Source organism: Branchiostoma lanceolatum, chromosome 14 (assembly GCF_035083965.1).
Source record: "Branchiostoma lanceolatum isolate klBraLanc5 chromosome 14, klBraLanc5.hap2, whole genome shotgun sequence".
Lineage (NCBI taxonomy): Eukaryota > Metazoa > Chordata > Leptocardii > Amphioxiformes > Branchiostomatidae > Branchiostoma > Branchiostoma lanceolatum.
Genome location: NC_089735.1, coordinates 7,220,099 through 7,242,750, shown reverse-complemented (window position 1 = coordinate 7,242,750; position 22,652 = coordinate 7,220,099). Strand labels below are relative to the sequence as shown.

Here is a 22,652-nt window from a genome sequence, read left to right as displayed (position 1 = left end):
TGTTACACCGTGACTGCTTTTATCGTCAATTCAATATCATAGTTGCACCCTTATATTGACGCGCAAGTGGAACTGCCCTTCCATAGAGACCATGCTTAAAAGCCGGTCCGCTGTCGCCCAATGTCGTAAGCAGATATAGGGTAGATTCTTTCGCGCTACTTGTTGTTATCGTATAGTCACTGTTACATTGTAAAATAGACAACGTGCATCACCACACGTAACCTAGCAAACGATATGCCAAGTTACATACCAATGCGGCAACGGGAATCGTAGTACGGAGGCTGTGACAATGTAAAACGTTTACGCAGGTGATGAAAAATTGTTGAGACATATCTCTCAGAAAAGTGCCCGCGGGCCAGGGAAGTCAATTCCGGGTTAGCCTGGAAACCATACCATCGGGGGCTCCCCGCGCTGGATCGTGTAGTGATGCCCGCCCGCCCAGACAGCTTAGCCCGCTCGGGGTGTGGGTTTACGGCCTTGGATTAAATTAGTTCGCCCCCTAGTTAAGTATCACAAGATGATAGGACTGGCAGTTCTCATCGAGAAATAGTGTTTCATAATAAAGATGACATACAATGGACGAAACCATAAAGTCTAAGTAAATGACTAGCTTAAGAGTAACTAATGAAGTGAACCGACATGTCTACTCAGGTGTATTTGTATTTTATTTCATGCTGTGATACAGGTTCAAGCTTGTCCACTTTGTTTCTACAGAAGATTTATGAAAGAACGACAGATATGAAATGCTAGAGCAAAATGTAGTACAATTGAGTCCTCACGATGCTGTTGAATTGTATGAAACATTTCTCACATGATGTGAAGTAACAAGGGTAACATGGCCGTCACGAGGACCAGGGTTTTCACGGACAGGAAACAGAAAATGTTCGCTGATGCGCTCAGGTCGTCATCAACACTTTCTTCGAAGTCGTCATCGTCGTAGTAGCTGGAATCTGACTCTGACTTCATAGCGCCAAAAGGGCTCAGGTCTTCTTGGCCATCGTGTTGCAGATGTGAAACCTCACTCTCCAGCTCATTCAGCTTCTATAATGTACAAAGACAAAAAAAAATAAAACAGCGGACGCTGTGGTGAGTAGACATTTCAAAACCTAATCTTAGCATGCGATGTTATAGAATATATAGAACACTTTTTTGTTGTAAACTTCTTAAACCTTTTTGGGATTATGTAGAAAGTTTGTTTAGTTATTCTATATCTGACATTGTCTTTGGCTACAGCCTACATGTGTTAAAAGAGTTTCTATACATCAATGAACTGATGCTAGTTGCTAAATTATCCATTGCAAAATATAAGTTTACAACGTCAGCTTCGTATTCATACCTAGATCCAGACACTATCTTGGAAATTTCAAATACGAATGTTCTCTTGAAATACATTTGATATAAGTTACACATTGTATACGTTTTGCAAGTAGGGCCTACCCAAGCGCTAGCCTTTACGCTAACCCTAACCCTGGCCAAGTTCGGCCCAACACCCTAACCCTCACACTAGCCAGAGTTGACCCGGGTGTTGGTCAGAGTTGCTAAAGGGCCGAATTCTCTTGATCTTGTTTAACATGTTAACTGGTGGCAGATAAAATGTAGCCAAGCATATGAAAATTCAGTTTACATGCAAGAACAACACAAAATTGACAAGTTGAACACAGGTCTACTTTTTGAAAGGTGTTTCATAGTTCTATTTTTCATAATGTGAAGTAGAAAGTTAAAGACCTCACTGTCACGACCGAGAAATTAAAAAGTTTTTCATTTGTTTTCTAACTTGATGGGATCTGGCAATCGAGACATTTTTCTCCTATCTATAAACATAATGCCGAAGATACATGTAAAACCTGTTCACTACATTAAGATGACAGCAAAAAACTAGCGTGTCAAAACATACAACAACCAGAAGTTCTGCTGCAGTACCAAGGTCAGCTGCTATGAGGCCCATAATCGACCTTGACCTTCGCCTTTCCAAGACCTACCTACATACCAAATATCATCACAATTCATCATTAGGTTCTTAAGGTATGCTGACCTAGCCTGAGTACCAACCTCCGTAGTGACCGCTGGCTCAAAAGAATTCGCTTGCTAACTTAGCAAGCGAATTCTTTTGAGCCAGCGGTCACTACGGAGGTTGGTACTCAGGCTAATGCTGACCACAAATATCCGAAAACACACACACACACACACACACACACACACACACACATAGACAAACCCAAAACAATACCTTCAATTTTCATGGAGGTAAAAATGACCAATTACCTGGAGGAGCTCATTCTTGTCTGCCGCCTCCTTCATCTGGAAGTAGTCCTGGTTCTCACTTAGAGCCGGGTGATAGTCGAGTGGTTCACCTGCATAATGGTCCGGGTGATGGCCGAGTGGTTCCCCTTCATGGTGGCCTGGATGGTGGCCGTGTGGTCCTCCAAGTTCTGCTTGGTGATATTCCTCTTGTGTCCAGGCGGGCTCATGTGCGAAACTCTCGGCTGGCAGGGCTCCACCATGCGGTGCCATCCCCCCATTGTCAGAGTTGAACATGCTGTGATCCACTATTATGGATGGTTCGTTGTGTAAGGGCGGGTTCGGACCGATCTCTGGCGCGTGTGCTCCAGGTTCAAGGTGGTTTGGAAAGCCCATTTCAGGACCCAGCACTTCGTGATGTGGTAGCACGTTTGGCGATGCGTGGTGTGGCTCTGCGATCTCGGGACCGTGGACCCAGGGGTCTGGACTGTGAACATTGTCGTGTGACATGGGCATAGGCTGTCCAACTTCAGGATACAGCGAAGCAGCCCCTGGAGCCGGTCCCATCTGGTTCTGGTGTCCGTACAATGCCTGCTGACTGCCCGGGGCTGGAACAGGTGCATAGCCGGGCTGTGGTGCGACCACCTCGGGACTTGGCCAGTTGTTGTCGTAGCCTGCGTGAGGCTGGACCTGCGGCGATGCCGGAGCAGGAGGAGGCTGGTTCCAGGTGTCACCAGGCCCCGGGCTCTCGTAGTGATTGACAACCACACCTGGTTGATATTGTTGCATACCCATCATGCCCACATTTTCCTCTTCTGGCTCGTAGTACTGCTCTTGAGCTGGTGGTGGCAGTGGTTCCTCATAGTCAGCTGGTGGAGGCGGTGGCCGAGCTGGCGGCAGTGGTTCCTCATAGTCAGCTGGTGGAGGCGGTGGCCGAGCTGGCGGCAGTGGTTCCTCATAGTCAGCTGGTGGAGGCGGTGGCCGAGCTGGCGGCAGTGGTTCCTCATAGTCAGCTGGTGGAGGCGGTGGCCGAGCTGGCGGCAGTGGTTCCTCATAGTCAGCTGGTGGAGGCGGTGGCCGAGCTGGCGGCAGTGGTTCTTCATAGTCAGCTGGTGGAGGCGGTGGCCGAGCTGGCGGCAGTGGTTCCTCATAGTCAGCTGGGGGTGGCCGAGCTGGCGGCAGTGGTTCTTCATAGTCAGGTTCGACCGGCTCCTGTCCGTAGTCTTCATCTCTCCTTCCGTAGTCCTCTTCCGGTGCTGCCGGTGCTGGCTCATACTCCATTGGTGGCTCTTCTTCAATTGGTGGCTCTTCTTCGATAGGGGGCTCTTCTTCCATTGGAGGTTCTTCTTCCACTGGTGCTGGCGCTGGCCCTTTCTTTCCACCTTTTCCGCCCTTTCCGCCCTTTCCACCCTTTCCACCTTTTCCACCCTTTCCACCTTTTCCACCCTTTCCACCCTTTCCACCTTTGGCTTTCCTCTTCGTCCGTGACTTTGCCACATTTTCTTCACCAACTGACATTGAGTCACTTGCTTGTAAACGGTGAGGCTCAGGCAATAGTTGCAGTTGATCTCGCAATACTACATGAACAAAAGACAAATATAATGCCAATATTTACAACACATGACTTGGACAAATAATTAACAACTTTGTATAGATAATGAATCACAGGTAAGTAGAACACCGGGAAGGAAATTTTGTACAAAATGTGATGGCTCACAAACGCATAATCATAACATTTTTAAGAGTTCTGATCGAAATGAAAAAGAATAAGATTTCCATGACCCCATACCAACTATTATTATCTCATTAAGGCCACGTTGATTTGATTATATGGACGACATTCGCACGCGCATCAATTTTCGTCCGTCCACACACCCAAAAAAGTTATCGCACATACGTGTGTAAATCGTGCAAAGCAGCTACAAACTGAGAAGATGCATGCTGTAAATTAAAAATAAATTGCGGAAAACGGGTATCATGGGTATACTAAATGACTAGTAATGTCGTAGAATGCCAAAGTCAATTATAATGTCAAAGACGGCGCTTTGAAATAAGAAAAATCAATAATTCAACTTTCGGTGTACCTTGCATGATCTGTGTGTTTAGTTTTATTCGTTCCTTCCTTCCTGACCACGTATATTTCATATTGAAGGCAACATATTTTGCCAAACTTTTTTTTTTATTCGCACGCTCGCATTAGTTTTGGGGTCCCCAGAATATGTCAACCATATAAGCAATACAACATGGCCTAACTATGGAATTACAGCATAATAAAATGATAAATAGGGTATAATCTCAGGGCTATTCGTGAAACTGCACGGCAGCCTCGCCACGGCACAAGTTTTCAGCCAAGCACGCCTGGTCGTAATTATCACACCCTGGTCTTTTCAATAGTGCGCCAGTGGGTTCTTTTGCGTGTAGAGGTTTGAGGCTAAGGCCATGTTGATATGATTATATGGATCACATCCACGCGTTCATCAGTTTTCCGAAAAGAAAGTTTTCGTCCATACTTTAAATCGTAAAAAGCAGCTGCAAAATGATAAAATAATTACAAAAAAGATATTTCAGAAAACGTATGCTTATGTCGTATAATGCCAAAGTCGATTCCAAAGTAAAAAAGAAGTTTTGAAAGAACAAAAATGAAGAATCTATATTTCGATATACCATACATACTGTGTTTACTAGTTTTGTTCATCCTTCCTGACCACGTAGATTTCATGACGAATGCACTTTTTGTTGTCAATTGTCAACAGCAAATTATCATTTATTCGCACGCTCGCATCAGTATTGGGGTCCCCGGAGGATATCACCCATATAATCAAATCAACATGGCCTAAAGACTGAAGCTCCCTGCTCTCAGCCTACTCAGCTGCCGCTACTCGGGTGGGCAGGGCAGGGGCATACAAGGTTGGGAGATCCTGAGCTGACCCGGAAGTGTATTCTTCGCGTACTGCACTGTAACCATTGTGTTCAGGCATACCCGGTGCACTCGTGCCAGAACGCTATCCGTCTAGATCTTCAGATAGAGCTCCAGCCTTCAGGTAACCCTTGTATATCTTTCTACACATGACATGTAGCCTTTGATAGAATGTCGCTTGTGTTTAGGGTTTTATAAATTCAAGGCGCTGCTGTTTAAAGTTTTGATGTGTGACCACGGGCACGCAAGTGGGAGGGCGTATACCAAATTTCTTAACAATCCATCAAGAGTTTATTGTTTTATGATTTTAAACCCCAAAATAAAGCCACAAACGGTACCGAAGACAATTAAACAAAAAGCTCACCAGGTGGTACAAAAGGTGGAATAGTTGTTAGGCCAACGTCGGCTCCATCCCTGCGTTTCTCATACTGATCGGCAGAGGTCTCTTCTGAGTGGCTTGTCGTTTCAAGTGAATACTTCCCATCTTTGGCGCTAGCATCCTCGCCTGTCGTCTTTGCCTAGTGAACGCCACGAAAGAACAATGTCGTAATGTTAGAAATATTATCTCAGAGTTAGAATATGTTGTAGTTTTGGTCATGACCAAATTCTAAACACGGGTTTTGGAAGTTAAAGATAATAATGTGTTCATGATGACTTCTACCTACACAGATTAACATAATATTCCATGCTAGGAGTTTTTTCGGTCTATTGCAGTAAGTTAGCGCCGATTGAATAGAATATAACAATACAATTATTCATATCGTGATGATTGAATGGCCTTTGAATTTTGAAGTGTTATGAACGACTTTCATTCGTGAACAATATTACGTTACTGCGACCTTTGCTGGAGTCGCCCGTCTCACTTTGACATGAAGGTATCGTCAAGAGCCAACGCGTACACTAGTATTCCTGAGAGTACAAATACAAGTATGAAGACAATCCATCCAGGCATTCTTGAGTTATCGTGTTCTCACACACACACACACACACACACACACACACACACACACACACACACACATACACGAACGCTGACGAAAATAACCTTCAAGGCGAAAGTAACAACAGCTCAAAACGATACATGTCAGCTCATAAACTACTCGTCCGAAATTCGAAGACAGTTTTACCCCCTTTGTTTACTCTCTAAAATCTGAAATGGTGCGCCGATAGATCCCACGGCCATTTCATGAAACAGCCCTACCTGTGTGATCTCTGCGTGTGTCGATGTTGCACTCAGAATACACGAGACGATCAACAAACAGACAACGGACGGTTTCATCTTCAACGCGTTGTCTTCTCTACATATTTCCAGCTACGCTTGAAGCAGTGTTTACTCAAAGAACGTGTTGCCATTGACGACGCATTCTAGAGAACGCTGTCGGGCGTTCTGATGGTAACGGACGGACCTTGGACGGACGCCTTCAAAGGCCGTCTTCTAGAACATGGGTTGAGTAGAATAGAGTCCAAGATGAGCCATGAAAGGCTTTTAAGACACGTATATCGGGAAGTCTCTCCCTAGACCCAGCGTTTCAAACTTATATCTTTTATCGAGGATCTTTGTAAGGTCAAAAATAGAGCACTTTTTGAAAGTATCGCTCAACTGTCGAATAATCAACAGAAGTTTAGAACGCGGGGTTCTGTGGCCGTGGGGTCATGGAACATTTACACACACACACACACACACACACACACACGCGAATTCCGCGCTGCGCGAACCTCATTTTTTGTTCGGAATATGTTCAGGTTGTGTTCCTATTTATTTCAAGTCAATCCATCAAAACAAAGTTAAATAAAGCGAACTTGGCGATTCTTACCTGGCTTTTTAGCGAATACCAAGCTAAATGGCTTTTAGCGAATGCCCACTATCAGCCAAACTATCGGCCATCGTGCCACGGGCGCTAACTCTGATAAACATACTAGCAACCGTAGTAATACATCGAAGTCTTTCAAACGTTTGGAAATTCACAAAGCTGAGGTCATGTACATGCGTGAAACCACAGAAAAGTGAATGTCTAAACCATGAAAAATACCGGCATGGTTCAAGAGCACAGTTGAAAAGAAAACTGCAGTGTCACCACTGCTACGCACGGTGGTGTCAGCGTTACTGCACAGAGACAGATCTGTTGTCCCAATAGCTTACTTATGTCACTGAAAAGGTAAATATTTACTAGAGGTACTGTGTACAGGGCTGCCAATACCATCGTTCGCAGACCTCCTAGGTGTGGTCAGTGTTCATTTCTTCAGGGGAGGACTGATTTGTGATTTTCAACATGGGCCACGGCCTAAAAGATCCTCGAATGCCGGTTATGCTAAGGTCACACTATCCAACACGGGGCCCAGCCGGGCAGTTTGCGGGAACGAAAAGTATGATTTAAAAGACAACAAAACACACACAAAAGTTGCAAAGAGTGATCATGAGCACCGTTTGTGTATATTCTTCATAAGAATTGTTTAATTTTCGTTCACGCAAACAGCCCGGCCAGGCCCCGGTTTGGAAATGTGACCCAACGTTAAGCATTCGTTTGTAGTACAAAACTATGGTGATAATAAGTAATCCACTTGCCACCCAGCTGACACTTTATTATACTTCCTTCTGCAGTTATGTATTACTATTTATATCAATTTCGTTTGTTTTTATCTCATATTGTTTATATAAATTCCATTGTCTCCTGTTCAGTTAGGTATGGTAACATTAGTTAAGGTTTACTATTTATCTGCTATCATTTTATCTATCTTTTATTTTACTGCTAACGTTATGATATTACTTCTATGAACTCCATTGGTTCCCACGCACCAGCTAATACTGTTACTTTGATTTATCACTCCTCGATACTCTCGACTAGATTTTAAATATTGGTTACATGTAATCTCAATCTGCGTTAAGTATGTGCTTCAAGTTAGCACTCCGGCGGCGCTGCCGATGTGCCACCGCTTCAAAGGTGAATAAAGTTCAAAGTTCAAAGTATACGTAGTACGGCTAAGTGCCTCACTCCAAGGCGAGCTCCCCAGGCCCATGTTGAAAATCGCACATCAGCGCTAGTGCGCCAATCCCCCCCCCCCCACACACACACAAATGGTGACCGCACCTAGAAAGTCTGCGAAGGAGGTAAGGTTACCAAGTTGTGCGACAGGCACGCCCCTTTTCCCGTCATGCAACTATATTCGGGTTGGTAATTCGAGGGCACAGGGCTTTACTTCTGGGCTAGTCCACCACCACAATCGTTTAGCGGTGAGTATTTTGTGTGAGGACTCGGAGTGACATAGAACTATATGGGCTAGTTAGAACCGACGGTTGGACTTAGCTATGCAAGGGTCTAGGTGTTACGGGACGTTTTCGTTGAAACCAATACGCCTACCAAACTCAGGGCAACAGCCTTGGGCGGTACCTGTATGTCACAGTGGTTCTCGATTGACTTAAATTGTAAATACAAGAATACAGCTAGAGTAGCCTTTTCATTTATATGCATACATAGCCTTCCTCGCTGGTAACATGTTCTATGTGTTTGTACTGTGCATAGTGGGAATGATTTTGAATCGTAATAGTTACATGGTAGTTAGGATACAGTGACAAGGGTCATTGTTTTGGGCGGGCAAGCTAATTGTTGCAAGTCATTGCGATCATTGTGACTTGCAATTTGATCATAGCACTGCTCTTGCATGGGTCTGCCTTGTAGCTAGCGAGCAGACTTTAAATCTGAGGGACTGAAGTTATGTAAGAGACCGTTATCCATACACAAGCACAGAAACAACGTTACGACCGCAGTGGATACTTTTCAACTTATTTTCCCGCAGGTCAAATCCAGTGTAGCCATGTCATCCGCCGACGAGGAATGGGTCCTGTACTACTGGGGAACTCCGCCAGAGGGAAAACCATTTTGTGGAAGAGGGGAGTTCGTCAGGCTCATCTTCGAGGAGACAGGCGTCAAGTTTAGAGAGGTCGGAGACCATGAGGTCTTGAAGAATATGTTTTTCTCAAAGGAAATGGAAATACAAGTAGGATTCCCCTCCTTTGCCCCGCCCATGATTCAAAGAGGTCAGAAAAAGACAATATTCTTTACCAAATGTTTATTTTCTGTAAATCTTCTTTCAACAATCCAATTACAATAAAAATGCACGAGGGGATAACTACCCAGAAATAACCATAGTATTGCAGCACGTGCCCTGACGGTGTTTTGCATTTCATATTGATGATTATTCGTGATGCTTCTTAGATATTATATTTGAATCTCTCCTAAACTCACTGACTGAATCGCTATGTATCAATAGAAACTGCAATCATTTTTTTTGAAAATATTGTAATTCATTAAAACAAAATTCATTTCAGGTGCCCTCTTGTTTTTCATATTCGTTTTCGCTCATATTTGCCACGAATGCCTTTTTCTCTTTCAATAACGATGTTCCCTCTCGAGTTCATCCGTATTTGTTTACTAAAGCCCTTATCTCACTGGGCGTGCGGCACGTTTACGAACTCGCTGCGATCGGGCGATTTGACAAAGCGCTCACCAAATTTCATCGATAAAAAAAATAATATTTTTACGCTTTGCGTGTTTTGTTGTCTTTTTAGTCATACTTCTACGCTTTGCATTGTATTCCCGTAATAAAGTCAAGGGTAACACAAATCCAGTTTAGGACGCGGCGACGCCGCCAACGTGCCGCGGGTTCTGTGGGTTTAATCGTATTATCTCCGATCTTCTTGTTTCCGGACGGCAGGAAAGTTCCGGCTGTCCCAGACGCCTGTCATCTGCAGTTACCTGGGGAAACAGTTCGGGCTGTGGCCGGAGTCTGAGGAGGACCAGTGGCACGCGCAGCAGCTAAACAATACCATTCACGACTTCATAGCGGAAGGTTACTTCACTTTACTTCATTTAGCCCCCCCCCCCCAATAGTTTCAATGCTGTATATACACTTCTTTATGTTTGCTTGTTTGTGTGTTATGCCTAACTTGGAGCATTATATGGCGCATGTCTGGACAGATCTATTTAATCCACTCACATCGGGAAGTACCCCTACTCTTTTTCGATAAGTTGCGGGGTGTGACTCTTCTCAAACGTTGGACCTATATCTAACGTCCGAGGGACGTCCCTAACCGAAGCTAGGTACTCCTTTTCACCTGCAGTGAGCGAAGCAATATGAACATATATAGCGTTCCAACGTCCAGGTATAGCAGGAATCCAACCCGTGATCTTGGTCTCTTCCATGTTGCAGGACGCTTGGCTTTCCACGGTCGGAACAATGTCGAATCTTACTACACCCAGAAGGAGGAGACCCAGCCGTACATCGACAGGTTCGTGGCGACCCGCCTGTCCCGCTGGCTGACGTGTCTAGAGACTGCTCTGAAAGCCAATAAAGGCGGACAAGGGTAAGCTGGGGTGTCATGTCAGTATATTTCTGTCGATCGTCAGCATCGCACTTTGCTTCATGTGCAGGGTGTCCACCCAGCCGGAGACGAAGAAGTTGTATGCTTCCGTTGATTTGTATGCTTTCATCTGCTCGTTTGTCGCCCATGACGCCGAAAGGACTAGATAATTAACAATGTCCGGGTACTCCACCATCGGCACCAGCGCTAAATCGGTCTGATACGCCGATTTTCGCAGAGCGTAGGGATCGAAACCTATTGTGGCGACCTTGTCCTCGTACCTAGCCTTTGCAACACCATTTAAGGACTGACAATACGAAGACAAAACACTTGGACCTGCAGTAGTTAACTTTGACAGTGCCATCTTTATTATGTTCTATTTGGGGGTTATCATCCAACATGGCGCCCATGCGTGACGTAGCGGTTTTCGAACGTTCTGTGAAAACGAAGAATAGGTACGTTCTCCCTAAATCGGGTGTTTCACTGGGCTGCGCCTATAATTGCACCAAATTAAATCGGCGCCAATCGGCGTCAATTTTGCAATTTTGGCAAAATGGCTTAAATGGGCGCAAAATGGCGCAATCACTGCGAATCTCTTTGATGAAACTTAATCATTATACATTGGTTTTTAAGTCAGTGCCAACGTTAACACTGCGATTTCCGATAAAGTTATATCTTGTATCTGACTGGGAGCCAAAACTGAGGATGTGACATTCCGGGCACGGCCATTTTGTTGGTAGAGGTCACGCCTACGTGTGACCGTAAGGGAAAGTTGGCGAAAATTCTCAAAAGATAGGCGCAGTTCAGTGAGATACCAGCTTAAGGGTAGTTCAACAAGTTAGTATAAAGTTTTAAGTTTAAAAATCTGGCACGGCATTTGGAGAACAAAGTGGCCATTCTCGCGTCAGCTGTTGCGTCCGCTCTACAAGTGGTTATTTCGAAGAATATTTGCGATTAGAAATATCTTTTACAACATCTACTAACGTAATTCCACCAGGGTACTTAATCCCGACACCCTAAAAAGATACGTCCAAACAGATCTCCAACCCAACGTTCCCCAGTAAAATGCACTCGTAGCCTGTACATCTTAACTGTGCATACATGGGGAGTGCTGCACTAGAGATCTCTGAAACCCACTGGTTTTCAAAGTGGCGGATTTATGTAACCCGGCGGATTAATGTTAATGGAGGTCTCATACCGAATTGCACTTAACGGAGTGCATTGTTAGATATCTAACCTGTTGCGTTCTATATACCCTTTCCTTGGTGAAGGTTCGTTATAGGTGACAAGCTGACATATGTGGACCTGGGCCTGCTGCATGTTCTGCGGGCTACCGAGGCACAGTTCCCCGACGCCTGGGCCTCCAACGACTCCATCCCCCTCCTCAAGGCCTTCAAGGACCGCCTGTCTGCCCGACCCAACCTGGCGGCATACTTCAAGTCAGACAGGTGCAGGCCATTCGAAGGGAACAGCATGATGTGAAGACGATTCTTCAAAAGCGCCCCCTTTCGATCTCTACACGATTTGAAACATTCGTCAACTGGTGCTATGTTATATTACGTCACAGCTATTTTCCCAAGTTCTAGGATGTGCTACTTCGGATTTTCTTGAATGCAACACAGATGTGGTGTGTTTTCATGTAAGATACAGTCGCTTCTGTTTGTCGTCAACGTTACTTTGCCGTTGTAGTAAAAAAAATTGATATAGTTTTTATATCGTCCAATCGATAGCCGCAGTGGCTGCCATTGAAGTCAATTAAAGAAGTTATGATAATAATAATAGATAACAGTGGTCCCGTCAGAAGTGTCATTATCTGTACTTTATTACGACTTTATATCTATATTCCTATACTTAGCCCTGTAGGGCATGAATGTACAATAAAGGTCATCGGTTATTTGATAACGTTATCCTTTATGATGTCTGCAACTAAAAAGCCCCTGCAGTTCCAGTGAAAGTTGCTAGAGGGCCCCAACTTGTGTCACATTTTCACGAGTACAATGAATATCTAACACCCTGAAATTATGACCAAAGCATGTACAGAACACGAGATATTAAAATCTGAAATCCTTCTGCAGTACCAAGGAACGTCACCAGGAGGCCCAAAATCTAATCGTTGTTTCATATTTTCATTTATCACCTACCAACATACCAAACATCATACGGATCCATCCCGACTTCTCGAGTTATTCTAGCTTCGTGATAGCCATGACATTTTATCTCAACTGAAATTCTCTCATTTAGATTTAGAGGTTCTGAAATGCCTCTGCTTTACTTAAGTTTCCAAAAAGAACAAAGCCAGTATTATGTAGTCACAGTCAGTCTGCCGCATGAGTCAGGAGACCCCCATGCCCAGTGTACGGGAAACCTCTCTGCATTCTTGATGCAAATCCGGATCTAACATTTTAATGTTGACATCATTGTAAGTTACTGCTTTATTATACTTGTTGGTTGTAATACCATGTTTTATCGCTTCAATTCTTCTTACATGCTTTATGGTATTCAAGTTTGAAAATGTAGATATCTTATTTTTTGCCCGCCTTGTTTATTTTCGCCCGCGCGCACTAAATTTGGAGTCTGTCATCCATAAAATGTACTTGCTGTGGCCTAACGTTACATGTAGCGGGGTGGTAGCCCCAGGAAACTAAGCACCTCCAGACCTTACTTCTGCTTGGAGATTAGTAGAACGCATGGAACAAGTCAAACTGTAAAATCGTGCGTCCACGCTTTTGTTTACGCGGAAAACCCGTTCTAAAACGTCCACATTCCATAGAACAACTACGATCCGGCTCAAACGTTCGAATGCATTTGTAACGTTTTTTTTGACATCGGTTTGTTGCTAACGTGAGACGTTACACTGCCTTGTCAGTGACTAGAAGTAACTGGACTTTGAGGGGAGTCTTTAGATATATATCTTCTTTGCCGCTGAGACCCCGGCCGGCCCAGCGTGGCCGGCTTAACGTTGAGTTTGGTGAGGATGCGAACTGCAGTCGGAGTGTTTGTGGTGTTGAACTGAGCTGACGATAACGTTGGAAAATGCTGAGCTCGGCGGTTCTGTGGTTGGTCTTCTTCAGCATCGCGTCCTCGTCTACTGCAGGGGTCATCTCTCAGGTTAGTTCAGACACTTATAAGCAACATTTTACTGATACCGTTACAATGATAGTTTTAGTCTGTTCGGAGCGATGTCAGAACGCTTCGCCGCCAAGACGATTCGCCGTCACCGTCAGGATGTTTCGCTGTCACCGGTACATTTACACCTTTATAGCATATTCGGGATGAGAAGGCTCCGCCTGTGGTAATCTCGGTCACGAACGATACTCATGTGCTGTACTTCAGGCTCTCCCAAATGTATTACGAAATGAGCTGTTTAAAAAGGTCACAAAATTCCACCCTAATTTCTCCACGTTAACAGATAAAAAGAAAACTACTCTACTCTGAACATCACAAAACCCACACAATATAGAATAAGGGGGGATCGTTCGTCTGATTAAGCTAGGGGAGAGAGAGAGAGAGAGAGAGTTCGTCTTCCACTGACTTGGGAAAAGAAGTCAAACCCAATAAGTTAGAATCTAGTGTCAGTATTTAGACTAGAATAGCCACATGCTATATTGTTACCCATTGTCTGTCCGTTATTTCATGTTACACGCACTTGCAATTAGCCTCCGGGCAAGAATTTGCAATAAACTTTCAACATGTCATCTAGTCATATTTTGAACTCATTAACTGTCACATTTGAATCTACCACAGACTGTGGCAGGGCATTCCAGTCGCTAACCACTCTAGCATTTGGTCTATAATCCAAGCTGTACACTGAGTAACAAACAAGCTTTCCAATGAGATTAATACAGTGCATTTGATAGAGTTATGCCTAAGATTTGACCAGGAAGTCAATGCTCTGTATTTACATGTTGCAATCAATGACAAAAATGCAGTGGCTTTGCCATGAAAATATCTGGCTTAGTAACCCGTTCCTTCTGTTATTTGCAGCAAAAGGATACGACAGTTGATACCACCACCGTCCCGTCGACTAACCACACCGCCCCGGTCCATGATGTTGGGACCCCCGGGGAAGCTGGGCTACAAAGGCTCACAGACTCACGTCGTTTGGATGAAGGGCTGATCAAATATAGTAAGTAAACTTCCGTTACCTAAGCTGAAATTAAAGCTGAAATGTTGTCACCTTTTGTCTGTCTTTTTCGCTTGATCACCCGTCTGAAAAGGTTGAAGGTTACCACTAACTACAGTATGTACTGCGTCAATAACGCATGCTGTACGTAGGTTCGGTGTTTGAAAGGGGCCCAAAGCAATTTAAGGGCCCAAAAATGGAAACAGAAATGCTGAAATCTTTCTGAAACCTTTACTAACAATGTTTAGCACAGTTGCGTAATAACTTCATACTTTGAGCATTTTAAAGGCGCAAAAACGTGCCGTACGATGAACCCCTTAAAGCCCCTGTCACATTTGTGCGTATAAGCAATTCCGTGTGAGTTATATAGCTTTTATGTGTATGTAAAGTTGACACATTTGTGTGGGGCATTTCAATGATTATTTAAGTCAAAAGTTATGTACACTTTGCTGGCTGTGTTTTTTCCTCTCTGCCCTTAACTAAATTGAATACCCGACCCGACCAATGGAATACCAAATCTAGAATGTGCCCCGGATGTTCGTCGAGTACGCTATATGAACGTTATCCGCACGTTATCTGTGCGTTTGTCATACGCTACTGGTAAGTACAATGCGCTGCCCGATCGCAGGACGAACGGCGCTAATTCGTGACGTTTATTCTTATTCTCTATACGTTCGATCATCGTGCGTTGTATCTGCGCTGCAAGTACGCGATGTGGTCGCTGCGCAGAGATCGTGCGGCAAGAGAAGCGTATTATCGCGTTTGGAGTGCAAACACAAAGCGCGCTCGTACCTTAATCGACCGATGTCGGACGTGTGGACTGCGTTCGTATAACGTCTTAGCTGCGTAACAGCGTTCGCACGAAAGTTTTCGGTGGTTTCAAGATATCAGACGTACTGGGCTGTGCCTTGCGTGTGCCTGCGTACCTAAAACTTTTACAAAACGAATGAAAAACGCATTAGGTGCGTATTGTGCGCACGCCGGCGTTTGACAAAACTTGATGATGTTAATACGCAACTCACACGGACATGTTATACGCACATGTCTGACAGGGCCTTTAGGGCTCCAAACGCGGTAATACGCTTCTCTTGCAATTGCGGCACGATTTCTGCGCTGCGACCACATTGCGTAATTGCAGCGCAGATACAACGCACGATGATCGCACGTATAGCGAATAAGAATATTTGTCACGAATTAGTGCCGTTCGTCCTGCTATTGGGCAGCGCATTGCACGAATCAGTAACGTATGCCAAACGCACAGATAACGTACGGATATCGTACACATGGCGTACTCGACGAACATCCGGAGTACATTCCAGATTTGGTATTTCATTGGTCGGTCGGGTATTCAATTTAGTTAAGGGCAGAGAGAAAACAAACACAACCAGCAAAGTATACATAATTTTTGATCTAAATAATCTTTGAAATGCCCCACACAAATGTGTCTCTATTACATACACATAAAAGTTCTACCTGTCGTTACTTGTGGAGGCCTCTTCTAATAAAAGTTTTCGTAACTACTGATATCATCGCAACCAAATTCACAGGTAAAACAAATGTCATGGAGTGTTCCAAAAGTAAAATTGGTGTCCCTGTTTCACATGTACAAAAGGTCCTACTTGTTGTCAGTTGTGGAGGGGTCTTCCCATAACAGTTTAAGTAAATACTGATATCAATGCAACCAAATACGCTCATAATTCGATTAGCATTAGTTGGAAGTGCGTCAAGCAAGCGGTCGGCAGACGTTGTGTTCGTCCGGAATACGCTCAGCATACGCACCTGATACGCAGCTATTCGCTGCAAGGATAATAGCATTGCGCACTTCATATGCAAATCATACGTGTCTCATACGCTGAATTCGTTACTCACACGCTATAAGTGCGCCGCGCATAACTCAAGAATTTTGAAATTTTGAGCGTACAACTCCGTGTTGTCAACCTTTGATACGGAACAAACACGTGCACGGAATTGCTTATACGCACAAGTGTGATAGGGGTTTTAGGGCCCTGTCACACTTGTGCGCATATTCAAGTGCGCATGAGTTGCGCATTAACATTTCTTAGGATTACGGAAAGTTTGCGGGGAAGAAGTTGTTTTCTGCGTTGAACCGCCGTTGTGCTCTCTAGGTATCGAACCAAGGAAATGACTTCTTGGGCTGCAAACTCAATCTTGACCAAAAACATGTTAATACGCAACTCATGTGGGCTTGTATATACGCACAAGTGTGTCAGGGGCTTTAGTTTCGCGAGCCTACAAACACCCCAGCGACGATTTTCAGTAAGTTTTCATATCACAACGACGTCATACTTTTGCACCATGGACGTCGCTATACATTGTAATAGTGTTGTTTGAACTAATCATGTATCGAAATGACTTAATAGATTGATTTTCAAAATCCAATTTTCGGACCCTAATATTGCCCGGGTTTCCTTTAATATAAAACAAAGCTACTAATTAGCTTGCGGTTTTCTAGGCGATTAAAAATCCTTGTGGCGAGAGTGTCTGTATCTATATGGCTGGCATAACCGCCCTTCAGCATTACACACCACCTTTGCGGGCACGCGGAGTGCCATGGCAAGAGTTGGTTCTTTGGTAACAATGAACGACACCTAACCTTTGCACATTCCAACTGAAAGCATTTTTAAAGCTACATGATAAGGATGCTCTTGCAGTACTTGGTGATAGTTCCACGATAGTTGCAAGCTAGGAAAAGCTCATTTTTGAACACCTCAATTCTATTTGAAGCCACGCTGAGAACATTACGCAAAATACTCGGGAAAAGTAGCTCTTCACTAATAGGACAGTGACATCGTCAATAAATAGCTTTCAACAACACTTGGAGGATCATAGTTAGATTAATCCCATCGGTACTTTGGTTGGGCGTTGGCAGCTGCATTTGTCTCAAACAGAATTGAGACTTGTGGATTGAACTTTTCCTTCTTGTTTTGCAGCTGAAGACCACTCTTTAGAGCGTTCTCCAGACCATGAGTCACTTGACACTAAACACCTGGATTCAGACGCCACTGTGAAGAAAAGGGTCAAAAGGAGAGGAAAAGGTGGAAAAGGTGGAAAAGGAGGAAAAGGAGGGGGAAAAGGAGGAAAAGGAGGGGGAAAAGGAGGAAAAGGAGGGGGAAAAGGGGGAAAAGGAGGAAAAGGAGGGGGAAAAGGAGGAAAAGGAGGGGGAAAAGGAGGAAAAGGAGGGGGAAAAGGAGGAAAAGGAGGGGGAAAAGGAGGAAAAGGAGGGAAAAAAGGAGGAAAAGGAGGGGGAGAAGAAGAAGACGAAGAAGCAGAAATGGTGGAAGAAGGAGAAGAGGTGGAAGAAGGAGAAGAAGAGGAAGAGGAACAGGAAGAAACGGGAGGAAGAAAGAGGAAGAAGGGAAAAGGAGGAAAAGGAAGGGGAGAAGAAGAAGACGAAGAAGCAGAAGAGGTGGAAGAAGGGGAAGAAGAGGAAGAGGAACAGGAAGAAACGGGAGGAAGAAAGAGGAAGAAGGGAAAAGGAGGAAAAGGAGGAAAAGGAAGGGGAGGACAAGAAGAAGATGAAGGAGAAGAAGAAGAAGAGGTAGAAGAAGGGGAGGAGGAGGAGTTTGAGGAGGACTATGAGGAGGAGGAGGAGGAGGAGGAAGAAACGGGAGGAAGGAGGGGAAAAGGAGGAGGGGGCAAAAATAGAAGGAGAGGACAAGAAGAAGAAGAAGAAGACGAGGAACAGTATCTGGAACAGAAAGAAGAGCTGGAGGAGGAGCTATACAGAGGAGCACAGAATCTGGACGAGCTGCAAGAACGACAATGGGAGGAAGAAGAAGAACATGACCTGATACAAGAAGAACTGGAGGAGCAAGAGATGGACCTTGAGGAAGACTATGACTTGCTGGAAGACGCAGCTGATAGTCTGAGTGCGGCAGCAGAGGATGCCAAATTCTTGGAATACGATATGGAGGAAGATTATGGTTCAAAGGAAGAAAAAAAGGCTGAGCGGAAAGAACGACGAAAGGAGAAGAAATCGTCCCGGGGAAACGTGGTAGCTCCCGCGACGTACCCTTCGATGTCAAAGAAAGAACGAAAACAACAACGAAAAGCAATGGCATCGTCCCGGGGAAACGTAGTGGCTCCCACGACGTACCCTTCGATGTCAAAGAAAGAACGAAAACAACAACGAAAAGCAATGACATCGTCCCGGGGAAACGTAGTGGCTCCCACGACGTACCCTTCGATGTCAAAGAAAGAACGAAAACAACAACGAAAGGCAATGAAATCATCCTGGGGAAACGTGGTAGCTCCCACAACGTACGGCATGGCCGGGACATCGGTGTCCCCTTCGATGACAAAGAAAGAACGAAAACAACAACGAAAAACAATGAAATCGTCCCGGCGACAGGGGCTAGTTCCTACGACGTACGGCATTACCGGGACCTCGACGTTCCCTTGGATGTCAAAGAAAGAACGACGCCAGAGGACGAGGCCCGACAGTACCTCTCGCAGACGACAGCGCACAAGGCCTCAACCTACTTACAGCAGACGACAGCGCACGAAGCCTGACCGTACCTCTCGCAGGCGACAGCGCACGAGGCCTCAGCTTACTTACGGCAGCCCACAGCTCACGAAGCCTCAACCTACTTACGACAGACGACAGCGCACGAGGCCTCAGAGTTCGTACGGCAGACGACAGCGCACAAGGCCTCAACCTACTTACAGCAGACAACAGCGCACCAGGCCTCAGAGTTCGTACAGCAGACCACAGCGCACGAGGTCTCAGAGTTCGTACGGCAGACGACAGCGCACGAGGTCTCAGGGCACTTCCGGCAGACGACAGCGCTCGAGGCCTCAATCTACTTACGGCAGACGACAGCCCGTGAGCGGATACAACCAGCAATCGAGCTGGCCGAGCTGGGGCTGAAGCTGCTAAAAAGGAAGCGACAGACTACAGAAACGCCCAATAAAATATGAGTCACACTCTACAGCATTTATTGCATTTTTTTCAATAAATTCCAGCACCCAGTCATAAACAGCCAATACAGGTCACATCTAGGAAAAATAGCCTTCACGTAACTTTACAATGAGACATCGTTGGACATTAATTTTGGTAAGATTCGTTATTTCAAACTCCAGTGGTACTCTTAGATCCTGTATTGGTACGATTCTTCCCCGATCATTTAGATCATTGAACATGCACTTCTTATTGAAAAAAAGCTCTGGTTACAAATCAGATACGAAGCAAAGTGCTCTAGTATGATGCTAAAGTTAGATACTAAGTCTAATGAACGAAGTTGCTAGATACATCGCAGCGACGACTGGTGACACTTGTATCTTCACACTTAAGTCACATATTCAGAAATGTACCAAACAAACTAAAAAATATCCGTAAAAAATACAAGTCTTGAGTCTCTTGACAGCCCTTTTAATTAGAAACTACGTTACAGGCCCCCCATTCCACTAGACGGCTCTCTCGCTGAGACCTAAATCGAATTTGTCTAATCCTTGATTTCATAACTGAAATACCATGCAAAATGTAAAAGCATGGCTGAAAAGACACCAAAACACACACAGGGCAAAAAGATTTGTTTTAATCTATGAAATTCGTTTTAGCGCTCCGTTAAATTTGAGGTCGAAGAGAGAGCGCGGCGAGAGCACTGTCCTAGTGGAATGGGGGTATAAGCTACGGTCACATACATCCAGGGCTGACTCCTTCGCTGGAAAAACGCACGAATCACTTTGCGAAAACGGACGATCGAAATCGATGAAAACGCACGAATCACTGAGAATACGCACGAATCTTATGAAAAACGCACAAGTCTTATGAAAAACGCACGGATATTGAATATATATTATTGAATATTTTTTTTATTCAAAGCGGCTTTGGGCCATGGGATAAGGTATGTACGCAAGTTATTACTCTTGATATTTTCTACTTTGAAGCATTGAACTGGCATATACCGTCACGAAGGCGTATTTGATATGTAAGCCATCCTATTGCTTCATTCCGGTGCGTCACATCGTCTTCTGCCGTCGCCACATCTCGACGACGCCATCTTGAATATCCCGCTTTGTCACGTAACCTAGGCAGCGGGTGGGCAGTTTGGATGAAAAGACTACGTTTTTCATAAGATTCGTGCGTATTCCCTCGTTTTTAATAATATTCGTATTTGACAATTGTAAATTTCTCCCTAATTCGGTCTATGCATTTTTTTTCTACAACTGTCTACAACTTTGGGTCAATCTAACCATCCCATCATGCAGCTGGTTAGGCCACACCATCTTCATTTCAGGGATACCATCCTATGGAGACCCCAAAGCTGATGCGCCCGGGCGAAAAAAATCCAGCAAAAGACAAATGCTTCAGAAGCACAGGACTACAAAGCTGGTATTGCGTATTGAACCACAGATCACAGTGCATCAAACAAGCAATAAGTCTTTATTTGTAGGAGGTAACCAACTATCGTGCGCTACCAGTTATCGTCCAGTTTGGGTGATGTCCACATGTCGAGGTGTATCTTGCCAAATACTGTTCCCATGAGCAATAAAGAGCGGCATAAGTGTGATCCTTAGTCATGGCTTTCCTTTATACAGAACAATGTAATAGGTTTACGTCCAGCGACATAACAGAATAAACTTCTGAACCAATGCCAGCAAGTTACCTTGAAGCGTGTGGCATGGCGTATTTCATACGTAATTTGACACCGCGTATATACTTCATCATGTTTTTCTAACTTACACGATAGCTAGTATCTTTTAAAAGTAGCTGACGCTAAACCCTTTTTGATACTCAAACTATCTATGGCCAGTCGAGATTTGAAACTCTCCCTAGTTTTAGGAAGGTTTGATACAATCCAGCGAACTCCCTCACCAACGCTATATTTTCATGCGTCAGAACATTATGGCCATGCGTTTATCACGTGAACTTCACGTGCCACCCAGCATGGTTAGAATTGACTGCCCAACATTATTTTCTTCAATGGAGTCAAGCAAGCGGCGGGACAAACAGAGTGACTTTACTATCATTTGTCTGTAGACTACTTTGGACAGTTAATGTGAAGATTGAAGTGAACGATAATAGGTAACCCTAGCACAATTCTTCATCATAGACCTCGGTATAAATACATTCTCGCACGGCGTTAACCAGGAGGAGAAAAGCTCAGTCATAGACCAAGCATTTTTCTTTTTAGAAGAGCTGATATTTCTGCTCATGGGTTTAATATTTGGCTCTGTCCGCGCGGTTTCAAAATAAATGACGTTTTGAATAAATTGGACAATAATTGATAAGGTTACGTTACATGTAGGTTGTCTTGTTCATCTTAGCAGACTCAGCTGAACTGATAAGTTAGATGTTTGATATATTGACAAGAACGATGCATCAGAGAAGTGCACTATTCTTCTTTCTTCTTTCGGTTAAGGCAGCCGCCTTCAACGTGGTGAAGATTTTGCTGCCTTTCTACTTACTGGAGGTCTACTGCAAGTTGGGAGTGAGGATGTGAGATGTAACAAACCGGGGGTTGGGAATGGGAGGGGTGGGGAGTTAAACCTGTTGTTTGAAACTGTCGAGAGTTGAACTGAGGGCGACCGAGGCTGGAAGGCTATTCCATTCTCTGGTTGTCCTGGGGAAGAAGGACTGTCTTCTGTACTCAGTTCTGGCCGCAGGGACTCTGTATGCTGCTGAATGCAGATGGCTGGACGAGCGGGATGGTGCTGCAGGCGTGGGGGCAACTCTCGAGTTTATAACTACAAGGCTATTGTGATACTTATAAAAAGTGATGAGTCTCGCTCTCCTGTCTTGCAAGGTGGGCCACTTTAGTTCTTCAAGCATGTCCTGCACACTGGAAGTGCTTCTGAAACAGTTCTCCACCCATCGGACAGCTCTACGCTGTACAGTTTCCAATTTTTTAATGTCCTTAACCGAGTATGGATCCCAAACTGAACTGGAGTACTCAAGAATCGGGCGAACAAGTGTAGTATATGCTAGTGACTTTATGTGCTAAGATCGTACTTTTAAGTTTCGGCGCAGAAAACCAAGAGTACTACTCGCCTTG

General features: G+C 44.6%; 3 protein-coding genes across 4 annotated transcripts; 2 read left to right on the top strand and 1 right to left on the bottom strand.

Annotated features, from left to right (window-relative positions):
• Nucleotides 1-647: 647 nt before the first annotated feature.
• On the bottom strand, nt 648-6,722 carry LOC136448388 (uncharacterized). Its single transcript, XM_066447823.1, has 4 exons — nt 6,357-6,722; nt 5,520-5,673; nt 2,263-3,815; nt 648-1,041 (listed from the first exon to the last, which is right to left on the bottom strand). Exons 1-4 carry the CDS (start codon nt 6,432-6,434, stop codon nt 808-810), a joined length of 2,019 nt encoding a protein of 672 aa, XP_066303920.1. The 5' UTR covers nt 6,435-6,722; the 3' UTR covers nt 648-807.
• LOC136448389 (glutathione S-transferase P 1-like) lies at nt 5,164-12,413 on the top strand. Of its 2 annotated transcripts, none has more exons than XM_066447825.1 (5): nt 5,164-5,279; nt 8,948-9,188; nt 9,866-10,000; nt 10,361-10,514; nt 11,783-12,413. In XM_066447825.1, the coding sequence occupies exons 2-5, from the start codon at nt 8,966-8,968 to the stop codon at nt 11,991-11,993; spliced, it is 723 nt and encodes a 240-aa protein (XP_066303922.1). In that variant the 5' UTR covers nt 5,164-5,279; nt 8,948-8,965; the 3' UTR covers nt 11,994-12,413. The 2 variants fall into 2 exon arrangements, with proteins under 2 accessions (XP_066303922.1, XP_066303921.1); XM_066447824.1 differs by lacking the exon at nt 5,164-5,279 and adding an exon at nt 8,252-8,384.
• An 867-nt stretch (nt 12,414-13,280) lies between these two features.
• LOC136448695 (ABC transporter F family member 4-like) lies at nt 13,281-19,586 on the top strand. The gene is made up of 3 exons (XM_066448334.1): nt 13,281-13,619; nt 14,496-14,637; nt 17,586-19,586. The coding sequence occupies exons 1-3, from the start codon at nt 13,545-13,547 to the stop codon at nt 19,523-19,525; spliced, it is 2,157 nt and encodes a 718-aa protein (XP_066304431.1). The 5' UTR covers nt 13,281-13,544; the 3' UTR covers nt 19,526-19,586.
• The last annotated feature ends 3,066 nt before the right edge of the window (nt 19,587-22,652 follow it).